General features: G+C 41.9%; 1 protein-coding gene across 6 annotated transcripts in view; it reads right to left on the reverse strand.

Moving 5' to 3' along the window:
• CREB5 (cAMP responsive element binding protein 5) overlaps positions 1–27,859 on the reverse strand; it is a 424,247-nt gene that overhangs the window by 242,089 nt on the left and 154,299 nt on the right. For 3 of the 6 annotated variants that reach the window (XM_055293576.2, XM_063608985.1, XM_063608986.1), the window contains exon 5: positions 21,294–21,466. In XM_055293576.2, the coding sequence (XP_055149551.1) occupies positions 21,294–21,466 (173 nt within the window). Of the gene's footprint in view, positions 1–21,293; positions 21,467–21,700; positions 21,790–23,183; positions 23,343–23,759; positions 23,845–27,859 lie in introns of those variants that run through there. The other 3 variants (XM_055293577.2, XM_055293578.2, XM_063608987.1) reach the window with 3 other exon arrangements.

Genomic DNA, 27,859 nt, shown 5'->3' on the forward strand with positions numbered 1-27,859 from the left:
AATATAATAGTATTACCAATACTATATTAGCATTGCATACAGTCAGGTTTGGCACTTACCTCCACTCCCTACACCCCACAGTCAGATAGGCCATATAGTCTTCCTTTCCTGACACAATACAAAAGAAAGCTTTGGGCTCAGATTGTCCCTTTTTTGGTCTTCTGATAGCACTACCAACCAGTCTCCCTTGGCCCTTGTCCACCTTCTGGAAGGGCTTCTGTAGCTTCTAACGTCCAGTCCTAAACTGGACTCCCCTCATCGTTTCTGAAGGCAGGTGGAAGCAGCAATTAACTGTGGTTTAGTTCTTAGGAAGAGCTGAACTTCCTCCATGTAGGTTTCTAAGAAATAGTCTCAGGACATAGCAAATCTACAAATGTTTTCTGAGTATTACAAGCAAGGTACTAAGCAAACCACCATAAAACATGAGGCCTGGGAAGGACAGAGGGGGAAAAAGTCAATTGAACCTGTGGCTGATTTCATATGGAGGGCAATGGACATGAGAAGCTAGAGAGGACTCCTCTCAGCCCGACTGCTTGAAGGAATGGCATTATGCTTGGGTGAAAAATAAATCACTCTGTGACTTCAAGCTACAAAGGAAGACCCAGAAGCTGTGTAGAGGAAACATGATGCCCTTTGGCCATTGCTCTTCCCTTGCTAAGACTCCAGGGACACAAGATAGAGACATGGTGAGGAAAATCAGTTGGTCATCCTGTTTGGAGTAAAAGTAGACATTTTATGTGAGACTAAACAGTGCTCATGTTTATTAAAACAGTGGGGAACAGGGACATTCTCAGTATTTCCTCAAAAGTTCATTGATCTTGCAAAAAATTAACTTTGGCAATCTGAAAGACATCAAAGTCTTTCTAAATTAACTATACACAAAAATACACTTACTCCTAACCACACATTGAGCAGGTAGTTAGTGATAACGAGGATGATAATGTCATTGAGGACTTTTGCTATATGCCAGATATTTTTATCCGTTCTTATGGCATCATCACCACAGGCTTGGAGGGCAATATCTTCATTTTAACACATTAGGGAACAGAAACAGAGGCATTGAGTGATTAATTATGACTTTTCCAAAGTCAGTGTAACTTGGATTTCAGTTTGGGTTTTTTTTAAAATTATTATTATTATACTTTAAGTTCCAGGGTACATATGCATAACGTCAGGTTTGTTACATATGTATACATGTGGCATGTTGGTGTGCTTCACCCATTAACTCGTCATTTACATTAGGTATATCTCCTAATGCTATCCCTCCCCGCTCCTCCCACCCCACAACAGGCCCCGGTGTGTGATGTTCCCCTTCCTGTGTCCAAGTGTTCTCATTGTTCAGTTCCCACCTATGAGTGAGAACATGCGGTGTTTGGTTTTTTGCCCTTGTGACAGTCTGCTGAGAATGATGGTTTCCAGCTTCATCCATGTCCCCACAAAGGACATGAACTCATCCTTTTTTATGGCTGCATAGTATTCCATGGTGTTCCATGGTGTATATGTGCCACATTTTCTTAATCCAGTCTATCATTGTTGGACATTTGGGTTGGTTCCAAGTCTTTGCTATTGTGAATAGTGCTGCAATAAACATACGTGTGCATGTGTCTTTATAGCAGCATGATTTATAATCCTTTGGGTATATACCCAGTAATGGGATCAGTGGATCAAATGGTATTTCTAGTTCTAGATCCCTGAGGAATCGCCACACTGTCTTCCACAATGGTTGAACTAGTTTACAGTCCCACCAACAGTGTAAAAGTGTTCCTATTTCTCCACATCCTCTCCAGCACCTGTTGTTTCCTGACTTTTTCAGTTTGGGTTTTATGATGACAAAGCTGAGTCCCATACCACCAGATATAATGCCTTTCCTACTGTCACAGCAACAAAAGACTTAAGACAAAGGAGATGATACAGAGGGAGTAGAGGAGCTGACATAGTTTATGTGCAAGGGTGAGGCCCTTAACATGGAAGCTTCACACAGCCCTTTTCTCTCCTGCTCCTTCCTCACTAGCATAAATAATCCTAGGCAGAGAAAAAATGGAATACTCACTACCTAAATACACCAACTGTGGATATTACAGAATCTTTTTTCATCTTCATGATTAACTTTTGATAATAAGCGACTCTAGAAAGGAAAATGACATCCTATATGAAAAGTGGCATAAATATACTCAAGATTTATGCATTTCGCTATTTGTAAACAGTAACTAAAAGAACCACAAAGAAATATCAACTCTATTTTGTTTTTGTTTTTTTGTTTTTGAGACAGAGTCTTGCTTTGTCGCCCAGGCTGGAGTGCAGTGGCGCGATCTCGGCTCACTGCAAGCTCCGCCTCCTGGGTTCACGCCATTCTCCTGCCTCAGCCTCCCGAGTAGCTGGGACTACAGGCACCTGCCACCATGCCCAGCTAACTTTTTATATTTTTAGTAGAGACGGGGTTTCACTGTGTTAGCCAGGATGGTCTCGATCTCCTGACCTCGTGATCCGCCCACCTCGGCCTCCCAAAGTGCTGGGATTACATGCGTGAGCCACCGTGCCCAGCCCAAATATCAACTCTATTAATGATACATATGCTGAAGTGGTTAGGAGTAAAGTTACTGATGTCTGCAACTTACTTAGAAATGCATCAAAAAATAAGACTGATTGATGGATAGATGTACAGCTATATGATAAAGCAAGTATAGCAAAGAGCCATTGTAGAATGTTAGGTGGCGAATACACAATTCTTCATGCTTTTCTATGTGTTTGAAATGTTTCATAGTAGAATGTCAGGGAAAAGTGACCACAGAGTGAGTCTTACATTTCTAAGCTGCTCGTTTCCTGACTCCGCACTTATTTAGAAAGCTGGGCAGGTGGGAAGAGAGGAGCTACGTTGCTGGGAAGAAAGCCAGCATTGGCCAATGATAATGTTGTCCCTTCCAGGGAAAACACAGGCTTGGAGAACAACTGCTTGACCACGTCTAATCCAGATTCACAATCTCAAAAAAATTCTCATGCCAAGAGAAAACAGAAGCCAAAAATAGGTAAGAAAATACAGCAGGGGCAAGGAGAAGATGCCAGATTTCAACATCGCCGCACATTGTGTCATAGGCAGAGCTGCAAATGAAAGCTAGACCTGTGTACAGTTTTGCATGGTTTTGGAACCTAGACTTGGAAGGCTCTAACGCTTGTGTATCCCTAGAAAAAAACAGGTCCTCGGTAAATATTTGCTGAATGAAGGATGCGTATTTTGTTGAAAGGTACTGAAGAAGATAAAAACAGTTTTGCAACTACTTATCTTACCTATTGATCTCTTACTGTTTAAATTAAGAAGCTGCACATATGTGATGTCTCTTTCAACCCTTTGTGCCCATATGTGTATGCATACTTACACCAATATAGTTCCTCCGTACTAGATAACATGCTGGGCGTTTAGGAGATTCAGAAATGAATAAAGCACAATTTCTGCTTTACAGACTTAAAACCTATGTGGAAACAAACCCCATGTAACCATAATACATGGGATCTGAGGTAGTAAGTACCATGAACAACAGAGGCCTTATATTGTTTTGTTAAGATCTGACTTTACAATATAGGTGCTACATAGTGTATTCAAGTCACCGGAAACAGTATCGCTACATATAGGAAATGGCCCCCTCCAAAAGATGGTGTGATCCAGGATACCAAGAGACCAAAATTAGAACTCTGTACTGCAAATCAGAGTCTTCTGGAGAGCCTGAGATCTTTCCTCTATTTTAACCCAAAGGGTTGAATTATCCCTTTCTGTCAAGAACATGATATTGCACAAAGAGTTGGCCCCAAATAGCCCCGGACCCCTGATCTGCAGTGAAGAGCCCCCCATAGCATACTTGGGTACACTATTGTAACCAGACAAGTACTGGTAAACCCAGGTGGTAGAAAAGCAGTCAGGAAATGGGATGGGGAAAGGGCAAAATCTGTGCCCACGGAGACATTTTAGGTATTGAAAAGGAGGTAATGTTTTCCACTAAAGGGCATCCAGTTGGAGACTGGTCTGAGCTGGCTCTCGTTTTATAACCTCTCAACACATGTGTGTAGTCAAGGCTGAATTTAAAACCTATACCGTGAACCTTAGGAAAATAAACCACATTAAACAAGCACAAATTGAAAATATTACACAAGAGATTTCACAGGAAATTGGTCCAAATTTAGCCTTGCTCTTTATGTATTTAAGCCTCTTATTCATTGCTTAGAACTTTATATCAGGATTTTAATATGAGTCTGTCCTCCCCCACCCCCACTCGCAGCCCAGTCCACCTCCACAACGGTCTGCTTAGTTTTACAAAATGTATTTTTTTAACTCCCAAAGAATCCTGCTACCTTTGGCCTGCTCTTTCAGTGCTCATTAACACATGTTCCCAAACAGCGCACTGATGACTCACAGCATCAATGGTGAGGTGAGGCTGAGCATGTACCCAAAAAATCCCACTGTAGTACCAGAGACAAGCTCCACTGTGTGATCCCTGCACCGGTGGATTTCAATGCTGATTTTACATAAAAGGTGCCAGCAATTATGACAAATGTCATTAGCAGCAAACCATTTCAGTGTCTTTCAGTTTCAGAATTCTCTAATACTACTTTCCTTTCTTCTGTAGCTTTGTTTTGTTTTGGTTTTAATCTTGTTGTACTGTACTTTCTCTGAGTCTCCTCAAATCCTTTTCTTGGAATGAAGCCAAGTATAGATAAATACATGAACGATTTAGAATCCCATAAGTGTAACAATCCACCTTTTGTAATGACATTTGAGTTGTTCTGATGTTATCTTGGTTGGTCACATAGCAAGAGACTTCCAGAAGCAATGGCTGGACCACTCTTTCCACCTTGGGTCTGGATTTTTGCCATCAGAAATGCCCTATGGGATGCTGCCAGGACACTCTGGTCCGCAGCGCTTCTAAGCCAGGCATTTGCCAGGTGGGAAAAGTGATGCCAAACCAAAGGGTGGTTTTGTGGGATGGACAAACATGCCCTGAGGCCACGCTGGGACGTCCCATTCTTTCCCACTTGTTGCTGCCAGACAGAATGTGATTATTACTCGAGTTTGCTTACAAACCACTTTTAGAAGGCTTATTAAATTAGAACTTGTTTTGTATTTAGTTTGGAATTTTTTAATGATTTCGAGGTCTGGAATTCATGTTGCTTCCCTACTTCTCTCTATCACACCACAAGAAAATGCTTGCTGGTGAATGTGATTAAATTTACTCTGACCTCTTTTCTTCGCCCTTATAATTCTCTACTCTTTATGGAAGTGAGAAAGCTCCAAAAGAATGAATAAGCCCTGCAAAGAGACTGAGGTCAGACTTCAGCTGGAAAGGGAAGGGGGCTGTCCAGAGGGCTGGCAGGGGCAGGTACCCTATTGCTTTTACTGCGGTAGAACTGTAGGAAGTTTCTTTACAATTATTATTATTTTGCTAATTCCTATTTTAGAAAGATTGAAAGAACAACCTGGGCCCCTCCCAGAGCTCTGAGCTTCTCTGGGGGAACTCGCTGCCTCCTCCTCGTCTCCTCCTGTCGTGGCAGCCACCATACTCACTGAGGGGTCTTTCATCAGGACTCTAGAGAAACATGGGTTTGAAAGATGCCCACGCAGATTTCTGGCCTGTGACAGTGAGGACCACAAGGAGCATGGGCTTTTGCAGGCGTCCCTTCAAACCAACTCAGTGGTCTGACTGGGGGAATTGCTTCCATTTTCTGGCTTATTAAAAATAGTAAGGGAATCAAGGTGACATAGTGATTTGATGAGCCCTTGAGAAATAGAAAACCCAGGATCACTCCATCCCAAAAAAATGCAAAGTTCTAAAGATAGGAGAATTCAAACAAGTAGGGAGGAAAACAAAGAGGCCCTTTATTATCTGTTATGCTCAAAGGTAAATACACTTCCCTGACTGAAAGTATTAAATTTTCAAACGTTCAAGTAATTGTTAACCTAGTTCTGACCGCACAGGTGTCTGCAGCCTGCACCCATCCTGACTCAATGAGAGCCTCAGACAATGAATATGTCTAGTTGCTTTTAACACCTTCCCATGCAGGCTCACTCTGGGTGGTCATCTCTTGCCCCCTCATGCCCCAGAACAATTCTGGTGGTGGGGCTTTATTGGATTTCTGGGAGCATTAGGTTTCTGGGAGCATATAAACTCAAGGACTTTGCCTTTAAATCACTCAGAGCCAGGGAATGAGGCAGAGGATGCTTCAAAAAGAATTAGGAAAAGTTAACAGATCAAAAGAACAGTCCTGTCACATAAGCTACTTCCTTTTTCAAAAACATGTATTAGGAGTGCAGCAGTTAAAACTCTGATCGGTCATGAAAATGAGCCCTTAGCCCTCCGGCTGAGGGGCTGAGATGCATTAGGCACCACCTAAAAGAAATTTCTCAGTGATTAAGCTCAGTGTCTGCAGAAACACACAAACACACACACGGAAAAACAAGGCCCACCCTGGGCTCTCCTTCCCCAGGTAAGTCCCTGGTGTCTTTTCCTTCTGTGTCCACACAGGAAGTTGGTTCAGGGCTGATAGAATGTCATTAGCTGCTAAGAACATCTTAGAAGGCTGAGTTGAAAAGCCCCCATACCTCTCTGCAATGCTGATCTTCCATTCTTTGCAAATTATAGGGCAGACAGCTTAATCAACAAGAAGTGTGTGCTTCAGAATCCAGCAACTACTACTGAGCAGAGCATTCAAGGCTAAAGAAAAAACTCCCTTGTTTGCCTCAAAGTGGAGGTTTATGGCAGTATAGGTTTGCAGCCCAGGTAAAATGCATCTGTACTAAGATCTTTCATAGAAGATACTCACTGTGGATCTGTTTGATCTAGAGCAGGCCTCTTCGTTGCCTTTCTGTACAAATGGAGAACCAAGAACTGGGGGCATCTCACCAAACAGGTCCCAACAGCAAGACAGCTGTTCTCCAGAAAGTAGTCTTGTTTTTATTCTTAGTTGGCTTTTTCCCTTAATGTATTTATCCCCCACATCTGTTACAGTTCAATAAAATGAGAATGGAGTGATAGTTTTTTTTTTTTTAACCACGATTCCGTTGGCAAAGCAGATAGATCCATAATTACATGGAGACACACGTATTCGTTTTCTAGGGCTGCAGTCACAAATTACCACAAACTGGGTGGTTTAAAAGCCACAGAAATGTATTTTTTCACAGTTCTGGAGGTTAGAAGTCTGAAATCAAGGTGTCAGCAGCAGGGGTTCTTTCTCAGGGCTCTGAAGGAAAGTTACTCCATGCCCAGCTCCTGGCTTCTGGTGGTGGCTGGCAGTCCCTGGCGTTCCTTGGCTTACAGCTCTGTCCCTCCAATATATGCCTCTGCAGACACATGGCACTCTCCCTGTGTGTCTCTGAGTCCCTGTGTCTCCACATGGCCTTCTTATAAGGACACCAGTCATTGGATTTAGGACTCACCCAAATCCTCCACAATGTCATCTTAACCTGATTACAGACCCTATTTCCAAATCAGGTCCCATCCGCAGGGGCCAGGGGTTAGGACTTCAACACATATTTTTGAGGGGACACAATTCAGTTCATGACAACATACATGCAATAATTAAAGAGGGAAACCACAGGGCCTCGCCTGTGAGATGAGGACACTCTGAGCCTGGGAAGGAGGAAGAAGTAAAGGACTGTCCCAGGGGCTGGGCACTGAGAAGGAGGCCTCAGGAAGTCATCATTACATTCCGTGAGGTATTCCCACCGGCAGAGTTCAGGCTTGACTGTGGTAGAGGTGAAATTGTGAAGAGAGAGGAAAAGATGATTGTAAAATCCTGGCAGACTAAACTAAAAAGTGGAGTGGAGGTGTGTAGGTTGAAGGTGGAGGCTGTGCCCGGCACGGTGGCTCATCCTGTAATCCCAGCACTTTGGGAGGCTGAGGGGAGCAGATCACCTCAGGTTGGGAGTTCAAGACCAGCCTGACCAGCATGGAGAAACCCTGTCTCTACTAAAAATACAAAATTAGCCGGGCATGGGGGCACATGCCTGTAATCCCGGCTACTCTGGAGGCTGAGGCAGGAGTATCACTTGAACCCAGGAGGCAGAGGTTGCATTGAGCCGAGATCATGCCATTGCACTCCAGCCTGGGCAACAAGAGTGAAACTCCATCTCAAAAATAAAAATAAAAATGAAGATGGAGGCTGAAGCACAGGCAGCTCTGCCCATGAATGCTGCCTCTCTGCTCCTCTTGGAGCTCAGTGCCGTGGGCACCTCCTTGCAATCATGTGTGAGTATACCCTGCCTAAAAGGGTAGACTGAAATGATACAACTTCCTTTGTTATTGTTGTTCTACCCTTTCCTGAGAGATTGAAATGGACAGATCCCCATGAAGTCTCTGTTTCCCTTCTGATGATTTTCTTCCCTCGCATCCAATTGCTAAAAGTTATTTCATGTTTTATTCTCCCCCCAATCACCTATCACCTCGGAAGCCACAGCTTGCCTGTCCAACCTCATCCACTTTCCATGATGATGATGGCATCACTGGTTCTCCTGGAAATTGATCTTTAAGATGGTACTTGCTTAATCATACCCAATAATTCACTTTTCCTCTTGTTTGTGGTACATAGAGAGAAAAGCATCTTCCAATTTTGTAGTTTTCAAACTATGCTCTTGCTGAAGAGCCCTTTGTTCAAAGAAATGCTTATGTGGAAACCCAACTAAGTTCACATATGTGAAGCTGCTGCGGCTGAAGACATACCTGGGAAATGGGGAGCCCTGCCCACCTGGCCAATCTCCACACCCCTCATGCTTGGCAGCCCCTGGGCAGGCTCTGTTGGGTCCAAGTTAGTGGATTTGAGGTGCCCATATTTTAATAATTCATCTTTATATTATGGCACCTAGATTTCACATTACAATGTTCTGGGATCTGCCTGCTATTTATTTATTTAATTTTTAAAAAACCATCAGTTATCTTGTTTTTCCCAAGAAATTTAAACAGTTTCCCAAGAATTGTCATATGTCAGCCTGTGTTCTGCCCTCTTCTCCCTTGGTTTCTGCCATCTAACTTTCCTCAAGGCTCTGATGGAATCCAGCTCTGTTTGGACGCTCCTCTAAAACTCACCACACGTCTAATTTCGGTACAATTAACAAAAATTGTAAGTTCTTTTCATTTCTTGACTGGAGATAAGGACTGAAAATTAAGTCAGTTAGTAGAGAAGATAATGTATACTAGAAGAAAAATGAGACCCATCACCATAAAAACTGATATAACAGTTAGACTTTGGATAACTCCCAGCTTTCCAGAGAAATCCATCACGGAAACATGAAGGATCAAATGCTTTTCATGGAAACACCTTGAAAACAAGCTTCCTATCCTAAGACTAAAAAGAAGTTGATGCAACAGGGTCTTTGATGTAAAAGTTAACAATGGAACTCATTAAGAACTGATACAAAGAACTTAAGAACATTAAGAACTGAATACACTACTGTGACTTCGTAAAAATGCGGTTCCCCGTGAAAGTTACCATTGAGAATGAACAAATCAAAGTTCTGTCTTTATTAAACTCCTTGCTGATGAAGGCCATTTCCCTTGGCCTTTCTCTACCCCTAAATTCCAAGAACAAATGAAAAATGAAAAAGCAGCAACTCTATACTCCCATGAAATTTTACATAAGGACAGGCTTTAATACTACTGAGAAAGTGCGGGATTTCTGTTTCTTTACAGCACAATTTTGTCATCTTTTCTAAAAACCCAGACAGGAATGCTCCTTTGCAATATTTTCCCACTAAACAGTTTTTCTATATAAATATCCAGGACCACAAATCCCCAGAAATCACTACAGTACAACTTTCATTTACTTCTTATTCATACAGGGGCATTCACCCAAAGAACCTTTTGTGCAAAGGGTAATAGCAAAAGAAGTATCTTTCCAATGCCTAGAATGGGAGAGGAGGTTCTTCTTTCTCACCCCACCCTGGCACTACATCTGTGAGAAGGTGTGCACCAAGTCACCTGCATTCTTGACAGGCAGACAGGGCATTGATTACCCAGACATGGTGGCTCCCTTGCTTCTAGCGAGGTCACCCGGGTCTTCCTTGACCTGTCTAAAAATCACAGTTGGCTTTGCGATGCTTGACAGATTGTTTGGGTGCCTGTGGAGACAAAGCTAACATTCACTCTACTGTAGTGGGCCTGACACAGTAACTGTTGAGTGTTTTCTTCTGATTCAGCCTTTCTTAGGAAGCTCTCGAGGGTCTGATTCAACAACTTGAGCTACAAACAACCACTATGGGAGGAAGAGGTAAAGGGGAGGAGAGAGACACCCATACTTGAGGGCGTTTGCAATTCTCTTTAAGCACCCGCAGGCCTCTGCCTGTGACTGTGGTACAGGCCTTGGCAAGGAACCAACCAAGTCTATGGGAAAAATAACGTCTGGAAGAATGTCTTGTCATACTCTTTTCTCTTTAATGGCTTGGTGAGCCTTTTCACCAGGCACAGCTTCTGTTGTGAACACTCCACTGGTTAAAAAATCCCCTGGCCACACTTTCTCTGAGATCCCTAAAGAGGGCTGGAGGAATATTCGGGCACAGTTATTTCGAAATGATACAGCAAAGGAAAGAAGAAATAATACAAAATCTGGAATCTGGAGTTTGTGTGCAAGAAGGTTAAACACATTGGGAAAAAAATAAAGTTCAAGTTGTCACTGTTCTGCCTCCTAAACAGCCTTGCTGCTTTTTGGCTCGGGGTTTCCTCATTCTTCTTCACTTTGTCTCTTAGACTGTTTCAAACCTAGCCTCTAACTGAAGACCCATCTTGTTATTTATTTTTCTATTTTTAATTACAGGAACACAGTGTCATGAAAAAATTAACTTTCATCTCCAGACTTGAGAAAAGCCAAGAATTCAGACCTCCAATCAAAAAAGCTTCCTGAGTGCCGGCACTCATTCATACTGGTTTTGTATCTGATGCACTTTTCATTCAATTTGAAGCTCAATGGGTATGAAACCCAATGAAATGAACCAAGAGAAGGACGTCGTCCAAACATGTTGAAGCACTTGTGGGTGATTCGTCGGGCCTTTGTGTTCTGTGGCTCCTTTGAGAAGCCTCTGTCTCAGGCAGGCTCCAAACTGCCAACTCAACCAAGCAAATAATAATTATTCCTAATGGCAATAATAATTATGGAATGCAGTGGCCCCAATATAAGGCTGGTTGTCTGTGGCTTCAGGTGGGGTAGCCAAAGTTTCACACACTCTTTTTATAAAAATCTCTCTCTCTCTCTATCACACACACACACACACACACACACACACACACACACACACACACCAATTTGCCAAATGAGATTTCGACAAACTCACTCCTCTGGTTCTCTGAGAAGTGCCTGACTACAGAGCTGCGTTACATAAGTAGCAGCTATCTACTGTGTGTGTGTGTGTGTGTGTGTGTGTGGTGGGGGGGGATTTGGACAAATCTAGCAGTTGACACCCCATGCCCCCCCCCACACCCCTCATTTTCCTTTTAGTTAAAAGTCTTCAACTTTCTCCAATTCCAGACTTTCATTTCATCAGATTTTTATTTGGGTGTACCTGGTCTGTAAAATTCCTCAGTCACCTCTAACAGTATGAAGCTTAGTTGAATTATTTTAAATTAATTATTTCAATGTTTTAGAAAGTCTATGATTTGGAATATGCATTTATAGGTTGCCTTTTGTTTAATTTTGGCATTTAAAATATACACTGACTCAACATGGGGCTTTGGAAGGACTTTAGAAGTAGACTGGTTTCACTGAGTTTGCAGATTCATCCAGTAGGCTTTCCTCCCACAACCCAAACAATACTGGAATGGAATCAGCTACTACTTCATTTACCTTCTCTTTAATCTAGTACCTTACTGCTTGCCTCTGTAAATATGCAATTTGAGCAAGACTGTTGAGAAAAATGAGATGAAGTGACATGCTAAGCAGAGATCCCTGAGAGTCTGTCAAATGCTTAGCCTCCTGCCCCTATAGATTCTAAGAATGTCATTGCTCATCTGACAGGTGTTCAATGGCTCAGTGATTTGGGGATGGGTATTTGCTCTTCCAGGTTCCAGTTATCATTATGATTATTCATGTAGAAAATGTTAATGCATTACATAGACTAAAAATAATACATTGGAGGTCAGCTGTAAAGTGCTGTGTGTTTGGCTTGTGAATTACCATCGCTGGACTAAGATATGATGGGCATGTGGTTATTCAGGAAGTCATTTCTAGCATTTCAAAGATGTTTGGGGCCATCTGTTCTCTGCAAAGCTCTGTGACTCTGCAAAAGCAAACCAAGCACATTCCATCATGTCGCTACCCAATGCTCACAAGGGTCCTATCATTTTACAGACTTTACTGGCCTAATCATCAGCCAAAATGCACTTTGCCAAAGGGGGGAAAACTATAAAACTCCAAATTCTTTTAAATGTGTCTGGTACCATTAAGAATGTTTATTACACTACAGGAACTTTTAGTTGATATTTGCCAAAAGCACAACATACCTGGCAAATGGATTACTAGACTACCTGCTAAATGTGAATGAATGCATTTTGTAGAATTCTTCTTCAGCAGTCTATGTCAGCCAAGTAGTGTTGTTGTAGGGTGTGAGCCATGATAAGGAAACACACTTGTTCCTAAGAGCTTGTTTCTGAATTACTGGGAATTTGAGTTAGGAGAAAGCATTTTTTAGACAACCTAGTTTCATTCTTTCTTTTTATAAGATGGAAAAGTCAGGCCCCCAGCAGGGTAAAGAAGCCTGTTCAAAGTCTAGAGCTCATGCATGGTACAGTCAGAGTCACCAGCCTTGGCTTTCTATCCCTAGAGCAATGGTGTTGCACTGCCTCATTGAAATAGGATTCCATCTGTATATACCAGAATGTTAATATCAAGGATTCCCTTTACATTCAAAATCTGAGATCAAATTGGATGTTTATGTGTTATTCTGATTCAATTAAAGGTAAAATGCTAATGGTGTTTATGTAATCTTTAAATCTTCATTAGAAAGGATATAAAAGATGATTGTAGAGAAAATTTATTCGGTGAAACATAAATGAAAAATACATAGTAAAGAACCTGTTGAATGAGCTATCTTTTGAATCTCAAAGTATCTGATTACATGAATATATCATACATGCAAAGGGCATCATAGGCTATCTCCAAATTTCTAGATTAATGCTTCTTTTTTAACTCAGAATCTATCAAACAGTTCAGACAAGAGTTATTTACATTTTATGAGACATACAGTATTATAGAATATAAAAGCTCCAAATATCGGAAATGCCCATTGGGACACCGCCCTATTACTTGGACATGTTCAATCTTCAAAAAAGCAAAGTGTACTTCCAGTTCCAAAGGACCAGCTCTGAATTACCAGGTTCAATTCAAGTTTCTCCTAACATGTTCAGTTCACACAGGGCACTGCACATACTAATCATTTTCCCATGTTAATACTCTTTTTGATATTCTTCAATAAATGGTTATATTCAGTCATGGGACTCTCTCTAAACACCACAAGCCATGTGAACCTGCTAGGTTTTCATTCTTGCTTCTGGATTTGTAAACAGGAAATACTAAGCCAATCTTGATGTAGGAACTATGACAAGTACAGAAAAGAACAGTTAATTTTTTCAGTTTGCATTATGGGAGACTACATACTCTCCTTCCCAAATATTCACTCACATGGCACTTTGTCCAAGGCTTACACAGAGGAAGACACTAACCAGTGATATGAGCTAAAGCTTTGTTTCAGATCTTCCACAAAATAATTCCCCAAATAATAATAATTCTAGAATATAAGACAGTGGACTGCATTTTCCTATAGAACTGTGTCTGGCAAAACCATCATCCAAATCTCTTGCATTGGACTTGTTTTACATGTTTACTATTTTAGGTGTTTTTCTAGTTAAAGCTCCAAAAATAAGCCGCTGTTAGCAAAGTGAGAATAAAAGAACAATTTCCTGATAAGATTACTTCAAGAGAGGAAGCTATACCTAGTCATGCACACAGCACCGAGTCCCCAGAGAAGTTACCTTACCAAGTAGTTTACAAAATTAAATTCATTATGAAAATCATTAACATTTTAGTGCTGAAAAGAACTTTGAGAATTTTCTAGTGGTACCCCACCCCTCAATTTTACACGTGAAAAAACTTAAACCTGGGCAAGTTAAGTTTCTTGGGAACCGTGGGATAGTGCACGGAGTAGGTGGTCTGGATTCGAGTTCTGGCTCTGGCCATTATCACTATGACCTGGCGCAAGTCACTTAATCTCTGAACCTTACTTTACTCAACTGCAAAATGGGTGTATTAATTCCCAGGTAACAGAATCATGCATGCTAAACTAGTAGACATGTGCCTTGTAAGCAGCACCTGACAAAGAGAAGAGATTGCTGTTATTCACCTAAGAGTTGCGCCTAGAAGTCAAGTGTCTCTGATTTCATACGTTAGGACCCCTCCCTTTTACTGCCGTGGGCTTCTCTTCCCAAACCCTATTCTGTTCTCACTCTCTGGGCTATGTGAACATATCTAGGAGGTCAGCTAATCTAGAGCTTCTGCCGAACTTGGCTCCTGGAAGAAAACAAACCAAAAGAGAGAATAAATTTGAGACAGAAAAGAGGCAGTGAATGAGAATTTTGGAGCTGAGACTGACTCAATTAATTGGCTAACCCCTCTTTATGTAGGTAAAGGAAACCAGGCCTGGGAAAGCTGAGCGCTTAGCCAAGGCGGCAAATCTTTTAAATGGCAGAGCCTGAATGTCTAAAACCCATGACCTCTGAACCCATGACAATGCTTTTGCTTGACTCCCCTCTGACCTGACATGGTTTTGCTCTGAGCAAGCTCTTGTCTTCCAGGCATATCTTTTCAATATGCTGCACAAAAGAACAAATGTCTAGATTTACTGTAAGCACAGAAAGAATGATCCCAGGCTAGTTGCCGTAGAAGTAGTCCCTCATTTGTGCCTATCTTTTCTAAAAATAGGAGGGAGGAAATGCACCCTGAGACACTTACATGGAAGCTTCAGGAACTCTGAGGGCCAGGTTCTGTGTAGAAGTTCCAGAAATGAAGTCTTCCTCCAAGAAAAGCTCACAGGCAAAGTCACCTGTCCCCTCAGGAAGTGGAACAAATCTGGAAGTTGAACTGCATTTGGGCAGGGAATAGTGGTCTTCCTGCAAGCTAAGAAGCCAAATATAGAGCAACCAAATGTTGGAGACAGGGCCGTCACTTCTCTGTGATGCTATAGTTTTCTTACACATGAGGGGATGAAGTGTCTGGCACTGTAACCAGATAGACTGAGCATTAGCTAACTCCTGTGCATAGATGATTCTGCCAGTCTCAGGCACACTCATGGGTCTTCCATGGCACTGGTATTGCCACGGTCAGAAGCATGGGGAAACATGTGCTTTTGAGTCCAATAGACCCATATTCAAAACTCTGTTTATCTCCCTGGCTGGGTGACTTTGGACAAGTTACTTTTCTCCTCGGAGCAATAATATTGGGGTAAATAACAGCTACCTCTCTGAGCTACTGAAGAATTACAGGAAATAACATGCAAAGCTAGCTCAGTGCCCGACACATAGTAGATCCTGAATAAATATTAGCTTCCTTTCTCTTCTTCAGTGTCAGTATCAAGGCCCTTTCTAATGAAGGGCTTGAGCCATCAGGGAGTTACCTCCGATTTTCTCTCCCAAGTAGAGCAGGCTTGCTGTGTTCCAGGTGGGAGGCTGAGATGACACTAAGACACAATGCTTGCCTGAAGAATCAGAGGCAAGAACCAGATTCGAAGACGAGAGCTAGGGTATTTTTCTGCCTCTTGGAATACCCAGCCATGTGCTCCCATGTTCTGGCTCTACCCCCTTCATCTGACCACAATACCATGTGGTGTTACAACTTTTGAATGTTAAGAAACATTATATTTCCTCAAGTATCAGTACTTAATGTTTCGTTCCACATATAAAACCCTGTGAGTGGAAGGCTGCCGGCCCCCTTGTCAGAGGTAATTTCTCAAGGCCCTGCATGGGATTTAACGGGAGCCATATGGTTAAGTCTGTCAACCCTCCCAGAAAGCATCCCCCGGAAGGGCCCTCGTAAATGTTCCTGGGGTTGTGAAAGATCCAGCAACTTTCCAACAACAAAGCTATGTTCATAGCCATGATATTCAGCAAAACACAAAGCAGGAAATAATGACTTCTGGTCTGCATTACCCAAAGGGGCTTCAAGTTGTCCTGGCTAAGGGCTAAGGACCAGTGACAAGCTGGGACCTGCTGCCCCGCTGCCTCCAGCAGGAAGGAGGCTGGCCTGAATGTCCCCAGCATTAGTCTGTGGTAGATAGTGACAGTCTTACTTATGCTCACTTTGGTTCGAGGAGCTTTAGAAAGCTCTTAAAAATGGATTCATACGCATTTGCTTTGACAGGGCAAACACACTCTTAACCTGTAAGCTGCTTTGTTATTTAGGTCTTCTTTAAGCCATGACCTTCAGTGATGGCATCATTTGCCGACTTCTCTACTGTTCTTTCCCCCACCTCCAGCAACAATGACACAAACTCTTCAAATCTATTAACATTCCCATCTTGAGGGAACACTGGGCAGGAATGTTAACTCACACAGCAAAGCCACATGACTCGTAGCATTGCTTCTGCCACCAACAAATTTTGAGATGTAATCAGCTTTTCTTTTTATTATTACTTTTCTTTGTTTGTTTGTTGTTTTCCTCAGCCATGTCCATTGAACTACATCTAATATTCTGCATGACACATAGCATCTGGGATTGCAAAGAGAAAAGGGATAAAGAGGCACAGAAAAGGTAAGAGGAGGTACAATTTATGATAAGTCTTGGCACCTTTTCGTCTTTACATAAAACAAGATTTTCTTCTATGATATTTTATATAAATTTCTGGCTAAGTTTTATGTCTCTGTTGTCTAGCTACAGCCCCATGCAAATAGGGTTTATAACCAAATGCCTAAGTTACACATCATGTGGAAGTATATGTTCCAGGATTAAAATTGGTGTAAAATCAGGGAGGGTTTTTTTTTACATAAATGTCTTCATATATGCATTCTGTTGAACATATTTCTGAGTTTCCTGGTACAGCTGGCCAATTCATTCTCTTAACCAGAATACTCCACATTTGTATATTCTGATGTCAGATATATTTGGCCAGTGCCCTATAAAGAAGTAAAAGGTAAGAAAAAAATGTGTAGAATATTTTGGAAGCGTCTCCCATAACCCGTCAGAGTTCTGTACTGACATCCATTCTTGTAGAACTCCAAATTCCATATTATCTTCGTTGCTCTCCTGAAGAATTACTGAGTGTAAATTATATACTATCACATCCATAAAGAAGAATCAACTTAGTTAAGAAAGCTGGGATCTATTAAGATTATAGCCATCTACTCAACTGATTATTGACTCCTACAAAAGTGTCTTAGATGATAAGAAACAGAGAGACAGGGAGAGTGTGTGAACTTCCAGTAGTGCTACCTACCCTTCTGCCATTTTCCCAGGCTTTGCTGACTTGATCCTGAATAATGAGCCTGTTACATGATAGCTAATAAAAATGACTGGAGGAGAGATACTCTTTGGATTCTGCCACATATTTGGTTCAAGGCTGAATCGATTTTATCTCTATTTAATACATGCTTGTTTTCTGTCTCACTTGTCTGCCCCACAGCCCGTGGCGCACTCTTTTTTCCATCTGGGAAACTTATCTCTGAAAATGCTACCATCAATCAGCCAAAGACACTCTTCCTGGCAGAGCATCTGCCAGTTTGACTAAGCACAAGTAGTCACTAGTTTGGGGATGCCTCCCACACTCTCCATAGCTGTGTGTTTTTCTAGCCTGCCCAACCACACAAGAGCAATTTGAGATATTTATATTTACCTCTGGTTTCTATTGAGGTAATGGCACTACTTTCACAGAATTGAGCACAGGGCATGGTATGGATTGCTGTGGTATGGAATGGAAGTTGCACGTGTTGTTTGTCTACTTCCTTTTAACATTACTTCTTTAGATTTTTGCATTTGCACTCATTTTGGTCTGGTTTGGCTCAGTGCCTGTTCAAAAAGCATGAAAATCAAATGCTTACAAGGATGCCTACCCTTTGTCCCCAAAGTCCTCCCTGATAACTGGCACTACTCCCATTTTCAAGTCCTTTATGTCGATAGCTCTCTCAATACATTCAAGCCTCCAAGCTTAAATTTTGTACTGTGAAGAGAGGGAGACAGAGAAGAGCGAGAACATGGGGTTGCCTGAAGCAGCCAAGCACTGATAGAAGGGAAGGGAAGAGGGGGGAGCAGGAGCCAGGCGCCCCCCTCTCCCACAAAGTCTCAGCCGTGAACACACCCGCTGGCTGCAGCACAAGAGCACTGTGCGTGGGCACAGGTGGGTCCCAGCCTTTCTGGCTGGATGCAGCTTAAGCACTGAGCCTGAATGAAGACTTTCATTGCTGTTTGCTGTTTTTCTTGGCCAGTAGCCATGGCAAACATTTGCAGGTGGCTTGGCCAGATTTTGACACTTAAATATTTGAGGTTGTGATAAAAATCAGAATATTACTACAATATGGTTCTGTGCAGCCTCAAAAAAGTAAAATAAAGTAAAAAAAAAAAGCTATCTGCAATTTCAAATGCTCATTTAAAGACACAGTCTCCAGAGGGAACTCATGTTTTCAAATAAGTACTCATTTCCTCTTTCCTGAGAGAAATAAAAGAGTCAACCATCCCCAAATGTTACCACCTAGAGTTTCATACTGAATCCACTGGTGAGATGGGTTGGGTTATTTCTTGCTGAGTCTCCAGGATCATCCGGGCAAGGTTTTGGATGGAAAAAAATGTAAATGACAAGATGTGTGGGTTTGAATCAACATGGCAAACACACCAGGGAGGAATCTGATGAAAAGAAATAGCTTCCCTCAGGCTTGGCAATGAGACAGAGTCCTAAAAGTGACAATTATCTCCTAGAACACACCAGGAGCGACACACAACACCCCAGGCTGGAGAATAAATGGGAAGATGGAGTGTGTCCAAAAGGCATCCATACCAGAGAAACACCCGCCTCCACCCAGGCATGGTGACACAGCCTACAAATGTCACCCAAATGTACAGTCCTGGGCCAGCTGGGTAAATTATCAGCAGAGTCGGCACTCATCTTAAACTTTAGTGCTAGCCCTCAAAAGACTGTTTCATAAAGACCAGCTTTGTGCTAACAATGGCCGAATACTAAGGGCCTCCAAAAGGGTAGTTGGTGGGGGGTGGCAGGGAGAGGGAGGCAGGAGAACTCCAGGGGGGAAGGAATGCTGTAAAACTGCTAGTAAACTCTAGCACATTTTATGTTTTTTCCCCTTGAAAGAAAAATAAAATAATTATAATTAGCTGGCCTAACTGTGAATTGTCTGCTGAAAGCCAAGCCACTTGAGAGAAATCCCTGGAGATCTAGATGCTGTCTTTAATGAATCTACCCCACCCTCTTAGCATACTATGGGTTCTTGATTTAGATAGCAGCAACATTTGCTCTCATGGTCATTTGAGAAGAAAAGAAATATTTAGCAGAGACACTTACCAACCTAGCATTGACTCCTTTCAACAAAGCCAAGCATTCAAAGGGCCGGGTTAATGTTCTGTTTCTTGAATAGAAAACCAAAAGCACCCACAGCAAACTCACAAAATGGTCATTACCCATTACCCATTACTCTCATTTCTTAAGGTGGGTCTTAACGTATCACAGCCATTCCTGGTAAGTTGAAAATGTGAGACAAGGTGCCCCTTCTGGAATATCCTAGGGAGGAATAAGCCAGTGTTCCCTGTGGGTCTGGAATTCTTATAACACCGAAAAACAAGAGGGAAAAGACCTACTGACAAATTGTGGTGCAGTTTCTAAGTTTTTAATTATCACTTCCAATATTTGACTGAAAATTCAAACAGAATGTTGATGCACATACCAAACACAGCAAGCGCCCCTTCTCATTTTAAACAGAATTCTGGAAGCATAGAGCAGCCAGTTCTCAGCAGCCAGCAACAGAACTTTATCACAGCTCTTTGGCTTAAAGTTATTACCTTTTCTTCCTAAGAACCCATATGCTCTTAAATCTTTTATTTCATCTTTACTCTCGTGAGGTGGGAAAGAACAGACACCATCCTCACACCATCCTCACCAGCGATAAGGAAGCTGGGCCAGAGATTCTGCGTTTCTGAGAAGCTTCCTGGAAATGCCCCCGCTGCGGATCCTCAGACCACACTTGGCATATAGCAAGGGGCTAGAGGTAACACAGGATACCCAGAAGGGAGAGCTCTTTCCATCATATGACATGGAGTGTCTGGTGTTCAATGACAGGATCTTTCTACCAATTTTTCCTCAATGCCCAGTATTGTCCATTTGCATAAATGAGAGAGGGGGCCTGCTTTCTTTGCTTTGTCTACTCTGGAAATCAGCATGGACCAATGTAGAGGGAGGGGAGGGCTAATAAGGAGGCAGTAACAGGAAGGAGAGGGCTAGTAAGGAGGCAGTTACAAGAAGGAGAAGCAGGGAAGAATGAGCAGAGGGCAGGACGACTGTGGAAATATGGTGGTCCCCCTTATCCATGGTTTTGCTTTCTACAGTTTCAGTTAATCATGGTCCAAAAATATTAAAAGGAAAATTCCAGAAATAAACAATTCACAAGTTTTAAACTGCTCACCATTCTGAGTAGCATGATGAAACTTCATGCCATCCCAAGCCATGCCCCCCAGGATGTGAGTCATCCCTCCTGTCCACCGTGTCCACATTGTGGACACGACCCACCCAGTAGTCACTTAATAGCTATCTCAGCTATCAGATGGAAAACACATATTACACACAGGGTTTGGTGCTATCTGCACTTTCAGGTATCCACTGGGCAGCTTGGAACTTATCTCTCACGGACAAGGAGGGATTGCTGTACACAGAAGATGAGGTGATGAGTGTGGCAGCTCCCAGGAAGGGAAAGGCACACTCTGTTGGAGACAAGGCTGAGCTGGTAGAAGTTCCCTCCACCATGTTTGTTCCGCGCACTATACTCTGGTCTCCATAACAACCATGGGTTTTCCCACAGTCATCTTAAAGTTCATAAATCTTGTCTGAAGAAATGATGACACAGAATGACTTGCTCCCCACCCCACCCCTACCACCCAAAGTCCAGAATCAAAACAGCTTCTACCAAGTGGAGACTCCTCCTTTCTCCCATCAAAAGCATCACTCTGAGCTCTAGGCAATATCATGACAGCCAGAAAAACCAACCAATCTGAGCACCAGAAACCAGGAGAAAGTCCAGGACATTTCCTGAGTTCCAGCCAGGACCCAGGGGCAGCCGAGGAGGGCTCCTTACCCGATCTGGCGGTTGGTGGAAGGTGCCTGAGTGATGACAGAGCTGGACTGGGGCGACGGCATGGCTTGCTGAATCACAACGCTGGTGTCGTGGTTGGGCAGCCGAGCGCTGCTAAGCTGGTGAGTTCCGGGCCCCGTCATGGCCCCACCAACTGCATTATGCATCGAGATATTCTGCCCAGAGAAGACACAGGGGAAAGGTCAGGAGGAGTCAATGTTTTTATTCTACTCTCAAGCTCTCAAAGGCCAAAACTGGGAATCTCGTCATGTCAGCTATATAGAGAGTTATGGCTTCCGGCAAGCCATGGGCCCATTCATCTTGTTATAACATACAGCTACGAGGAGATGAAAAATAACTACTCACCCTTAGAGTAAAGCATGTGAGAAAATGCCTTAAAGTTTCCTTACCACTCTGCTGCCATCCTTATGTGAAGTTTGCATCAGAGATATTTAGTGCCTGCCTTCTCTGACTTGGAGGATGAATATCAGATTTGAAAATGATTTTTGTGGTAAGTGCATAATACTGTGATTTAGTGAATAGTCATTCTGCATCCTGCTTTGCATGACAAGCACACTGGTTTTTTCCCTCTCATTTTTAGTCCTATAAGAGTGCCCAACCATATATATACATTTTTTAAGAAAACGGCTACCTTTCCAAATCATAATCTCAGGACTGAGGACACAAGCTCAACAACCTGTGGAACGAGGATGGATGATTGAAATACATGACAAGACATCTGGGATCCAATGATCAGAACAAGAGTTGCTGCTTTCTGCTGTATTTTCATAAAATCCATCTCTCACAATGCATGCATGGAGTAATGGAAACACAGAACAATAATCAAGCGTCTAGTTACTTGTTCCATGTCTTTTCCTCTGGAACATAGGATGCTTGTATTCACAACTTTATCCCATGGTGCTTGGACCATAGTAGGCATTCAATAGATGTATATTAATAGCATGAATAAACCAGTGAAAGAACATGAGATGTCTGAATCACTTATAGGACCTAATATCATGTATTTATTTCTGATGCCTTCAAATGAAGGCTTATTTGTTTAAAATTCCAAAGTAAATAAAATATGCGAGATAGGTCTTCATAGAAAAGAAAGTTATTCAGACAACCAGAGAAAATTCACACTGAGCAGAGAAGGCTGATCAACACATTGGGACCAAAAGGTGAGAAAGAAATTTAGAACCCAGTAAAGAAAGAGAAAGTGGCGTAGTGCTTATTCCTGTAATGCCAGCACTTTGGGAGGCTGAGGCAGGAGGATCACTTGAGCCCAGGAGTTTGAGGCTGCAGTAAGCCAGGATTACATCTCTACACTCCACATTACAGACAGAGGGACAGAGTGAGACTCTGTCTCTAAAAAAGAAAAAAAAAAAGAGAAGAAAAGAAAGAGAAAGTGCTTGGCCAAACAAAGTAATAGGTAAGATCAATAAGTAAGTCTTTATAAGTGGCAAGGTACAGCTCTTCAGCCTAGAAGGGTAGGGAAATTTAAAAGGTCTATTGGACAATGGGTTGAAGATGGGAGGGAAAAAAATGGAGTGCCACTAGTAATTTACTAAAGAAAAAATATGTATCTGTCTGCGCCTTGGTGTTAGCAAAGAAAAAATAAATGTTACCCAAGAGAACTAGAAGTGGTCCTTTGAAGTTCTTCTGCAAAAAAAAAAGGATTTCCTGCACTACGTGTTAAACGATGGTGATAACATATACGATATTTGGGGTGGCTGTGTCCATCACATTGCACCTTTCCCAGGTTTCTGATTTCTAAATCCTGACCACACAGTTTGTCAGGAGTCCAGATGGAAACTGGGCACCTGGCTTAGACTGTGAGCCTACTGTGTCGTTGTGGGACCCCAAAGTCAGGAACAGGCTTATATATATCACAGTCCAAAGGCTTCTCTTATACACCGGAAAATTGTTCTGACGTGGGAAAACACTGTGATTGGGTAAAGTAGGATGAAAGGAAATGGCGATGTGCATTGGTGGCAGTGCAGGAACACACTTTCGTTCTTTTTATAGGATCTAGAGATTTAGAGAATTGGACTAAAAATGATAATGAAAAATAAAGAAAATTGTGTTATTTCTTTTGAAAGTGAACCTTGACAAACTTATTTCCCTGGGTCTTAAGGAGGTCAGAAACTATAGGTACTATTTAGTCCATTGTTTAAGTTCAAAGACACTTAAAATTTTTCATCTTGTTCATAGTCACCTACTCTATCAATAATTGATCCAAGGCACAGAAGCATTTTTGACTCTCCTTTTAGAATTATTGATGCTGTACAATTTAATTTTTAAGATCACAATCTTTAAATTCACAAAGAAAAATATAAGACATATGACTCTCCTTGAATTATCCTGGATGTCTCTTTTCCATCACCCTCTTAGGCAGTTTCCAAGTCCTACAAATTTAACTAAGTGTCCCTCATCTCTTCCAATCTTTCCATCCATCCTTCCACCAACCTATAACCAACTGCCATCATCTTCTATCCTTGTCTCAACAATGGTCTCCTTCATGAACTCTGGCTTCTCTTCCTCCTTTTTCCCATACTACAGCCACTGTGATCTCAAAATGCAAAAGTGATCACATCACACACAGTGTTTGTGAGGTTCCCCTCCCACCCACTGCCCAGAACATACACCCTAAGCCATCGGTTTGGAAGACACTGGCAGCACTCCTTGTATGGCCTCTAAAGCCCGTGTGGGACCCTTCCTACCTCCCAGCTCAACTCACACCACCTCCACTCTTGCTCTATGTGAATCATTCCACATTCTAGATATTTCCTACCCTCGTACTAACCATGCTGCATTCCAGCATCGGGCCTTGTATGCTGCTTTCTAACGCCAATGCCCTTGCCCTGCCTCCACCTCCAGACCTCAGAATCGATCATCATGTAGGCAAACCCTTCCTGCCCACACTCACCAAAGTGATGGGCACCGTCTCCTTTTCCTTTACAGTACAATGGTTTACAATTGTTCCTGATTGTTTGATTAACAGCTGTTTCTCCCCTAGACGGTAAGCCCAATGAGAGAAGAAACTAAATCTGATTTTACTCTCCATTATGTCTCCATTGCCTAGCTTAGTGCCTGACATATCAGAGTGCTCAATAACTATTGAGTGAATGGGTGAACTATACCATTCCTAGAATATTCCATATGATGAAACATTACCTTTATGTTCCCTGGTCAATTTTCAAGAGTGCTAATGTCCCGTCTGTTCATCTTGCAATCTGCAAGTGTGCAATAATGCAGTTTTAGATATTAAGGTATTGTTAAATTATGGTTCAGTTATGGGCTGAGGAAATAGAAAGGATCAGGATTAAGAAGAAAGCCACAAGCCTTGACTATATAGTAAAAAGTAAAACCTTTTTAAAAATATTAAAGGGGCCAATGAAGGAAGATGCTGAGAGTTGAGCTTCCAATCTTTGAGCACTTTGGCTCAAATGATGACAACCACCATTCTTTACATCCACCATGGAAAAAGACAAAGAAAACTGACTTACGCTGCAGCACAAAGAATAGGTTTAATTTCTTCAGAGTAAAGCATGTTAAATAAGAGAAAGAAGTAATCCCCTCTCCCCAAAAAAGTTTAAGAATCTTCTCAAAGAATCACCAAAAAGAATACTAATCACTATCTAGGAATATATCCAACACTTTCCTTCATCAACACTTTAAAGGCATCTCTTCATCTCTGTGATCTCTACCAGAAACGGAAAAGACTCCCAAAAGATATATTTTAACTCTTCTGTAATCTCTTCTCTACCCAACACATAAAATCTGCAAATTCTCCAGTCTTCTTCTCCAAAACCCAGAGAGTAATTTCAAAACATTTTGGAAAAATAAACAACCCAGCAAAAGCATTATCATTGCACATTAAGAGAAGGCGTTTTTTTTTCTTTAAGCATTACATAGTAACTCAAACACAAAATTACTTCCTGAGTTCACATTGTCCCAATTATGGGTTCAAAACCTGTCTTCATCGATAAAGAAATAGCGTTTTACCTCCGGATAAATTAAATCTCCAATTTCAAAAACACAAAGAGTGACTCTATCTTGCTGAGTTATTTCTGATAGTATAGATGGGTAGATGTGAAGCTGGTGAAACAATGTCACCAAACTAGTGGAAGGATGTCAATATGCAGGGAAGGACCAGAGGTGTTCCTCGAAGCTGCCTTTGGCCTTTTCTTGTTCAATATTTTTTATCAACAGTTTGGATGAAGACATAAAAATCATGCTTGTCAAATCTGCAGTTGACACAAAGTTGGGAGGCATAGCTAATGTTCTGGATAGGAGAATCAGGTTTTACCCGAGCCAACTGTGTGATCTGGCCTCCAAAAATGCTGACATAAATCTAGGTTGCTTTAGGAGAAGTGAAACATCCAGATCTAGAGAATTATTCCAGTGTAGAGTGCGTTGGATTGGCCACATTTGGCCACCACATTTTAGGGGGAAAATTGACAAATAAGTGTGAATGAAGGCATCCAAAATGTATCACAGAAAGAGCAGAAAAATCAGAGAATACTTAGTCTAAAGAGGAGACTTAAAGGGTCACGCTAACTGCTTTAAAATATTTGCAAGATTAGACATAGTCCACGTTGCTCCAGATGGCATAATTTCTTTTCTTTTTTATTTTCAGACAGAGTCTCGCTCTGTCACCCAGGCTGGAGCACAATGACGCGGTCTCGGTTCGCTGCAATCTCTGTCTCCTGGGTTCAAGCAATTCTCCTGTCTCAGCCTCCTGAGTAGCTGGGACTACATGCATGTGCCACCACACCTGGCTAATTTTTGTATTTTTAGTAGAGACAGGGTTTCACTATGTTGGCCAAGCTGGTCTTGAACTCCTGACCTTTTGATCCACCCACCTCCCAAAGTGCTGGGATTACAGGCATGAGCCACGGCGCCCAGCCAGAGGGCATAATTTCAAAAATGTAATCATGATGATAAAAGTCAATAATAATTACAATTTGAGTACCTATGTTGAAGCAGGCATGATGGTAGATGCTTTATAAACCACATGTCTAGTCTTCCCAATGATCCTTAGAGGTAGGCATTACTATCCTTATTTTAAGATGAGAAAAAGAGTAAAACTTCTCACCATCACCAATACCATGCCACCCACCTCTGGCCACCCTCAATCCTAATGGGGTGATACTTTCAAGGTACAGATATGACCTTCTGTCAGAACCAATTTACCAATATGTAGCGATATCCAAAGACACAACAAGCTGCCTGTAACATACTGAGTTTCCTGGCACTAGAGTTAAGCCAGGATGAGTGGCCATTTGTCAGCTATGTCACAAAAAGGATTCCTGCCTCAGAAGGGAGATGGCACCAGATGACCTCCAAGGTCTCTTCTATTGCTAAGATTCTCTCATTTATGATACATGGTTCATGCTTTGGCTCAAATGTTTCCAAATGATTAGTAGTGTGTAATAGTGCTGAAAATATACAGGCTTGGGAGTTAAGAGGTCTATTCTAGTCCAGTTTGTCTACCCTTCCTTGTAGCCATGTAACCTGGATGAATCATTCAACCTCGCTGGGCTCAGTAGCCTCATCATTAAAGGAGGGGGCTGGACCACATGGTCTTCATGATCTTTTCCAGCTCTGACACTCCACAAGTCTCTTCCTATGTTATATTTTATGAAACACTAAATATCCAAACAGACTTTTTAGACCTGATTCATGGATTTACAAAAGTTGATTTTTCTTCATAACCTTAAGCTTTTGTAGAAGTGAGCCTTCCAAAAATTATAGCTTTCTGCCAAACCCCAAGGGATCATGATTCAAGAAACGGATCTAACAAAAAGTTCAATCTCCCAACCACTAAAGATGAAAGCTCCACTTTAAACAAACAATCTTCAACGAAATTTCTCCCTCTTTGATTCACATTTCTCAGCATGTCCTTTGAATTCTTCCTTTTCTCAAGTATCTTGGGATGCTTTGCTCTCCATTCATTATTGTTCTGAGACATAAAGGGTGTGAATGAAATGAGAAGCAGGGGAATAATGAATCTTGATTGCATACTCCTGAGCTTGAGGTAGAGTGGTAATTGTCTTTCTGCATGCATGGGCTTGGAATACAAAATGCAAGAAAACAATCTGATGCACATAAACATATATGCATGTTCTTAAAAATAACTATAATTTCAGGGTGTGGTAATGAAGGATGAAGGGAATAGACCACAATTGAAAGTGAAGGTTGGAGCATATAGGCAAAATGATGTTGATTCCTGTAAGGTCTCAAAATGTTATCTGCAAATCTATATTCCATCCAACTGCCACTGTGTGGAGACTTTATGGGATTTTCCATAAAGAGCCAGGGTCATCTTAACTCGCATTTACGAGTTGTGCAATCTTAGAGTTGTCTGCATCTTAATGACGCCTGGGCAGTTATGAAGACTTTCAGAAGTTCCCAGATGTAAACATCCCTGAGCTGCATCCAAAAGATATGCAAGACATGCCAGAATAACAAAGGCTCTAGCCCTCTGGAAGCTACTAGGCTTTCTGGAGGTATAGAAAGGATGTTAGAGAGTCCTGATTCCCCCGTTTGGTGCTCTCAGGAGC

Source organism: Symphalangus syndactylus, chromosome 9 (genome assembly GCF_028878055.3).
Source record: "Symphalangus syndactylus isolate Jambi chromosome 9, NHGRI_mSymSyn1-v2.1_pri, whole genome shotgun sequence".
Lineage (NCBI taxonomy): Eukaryota > Metazoa > Chordata > Mammalia > Primates > Hylobatidae > Symphalangus > Symphalangus syndactylus.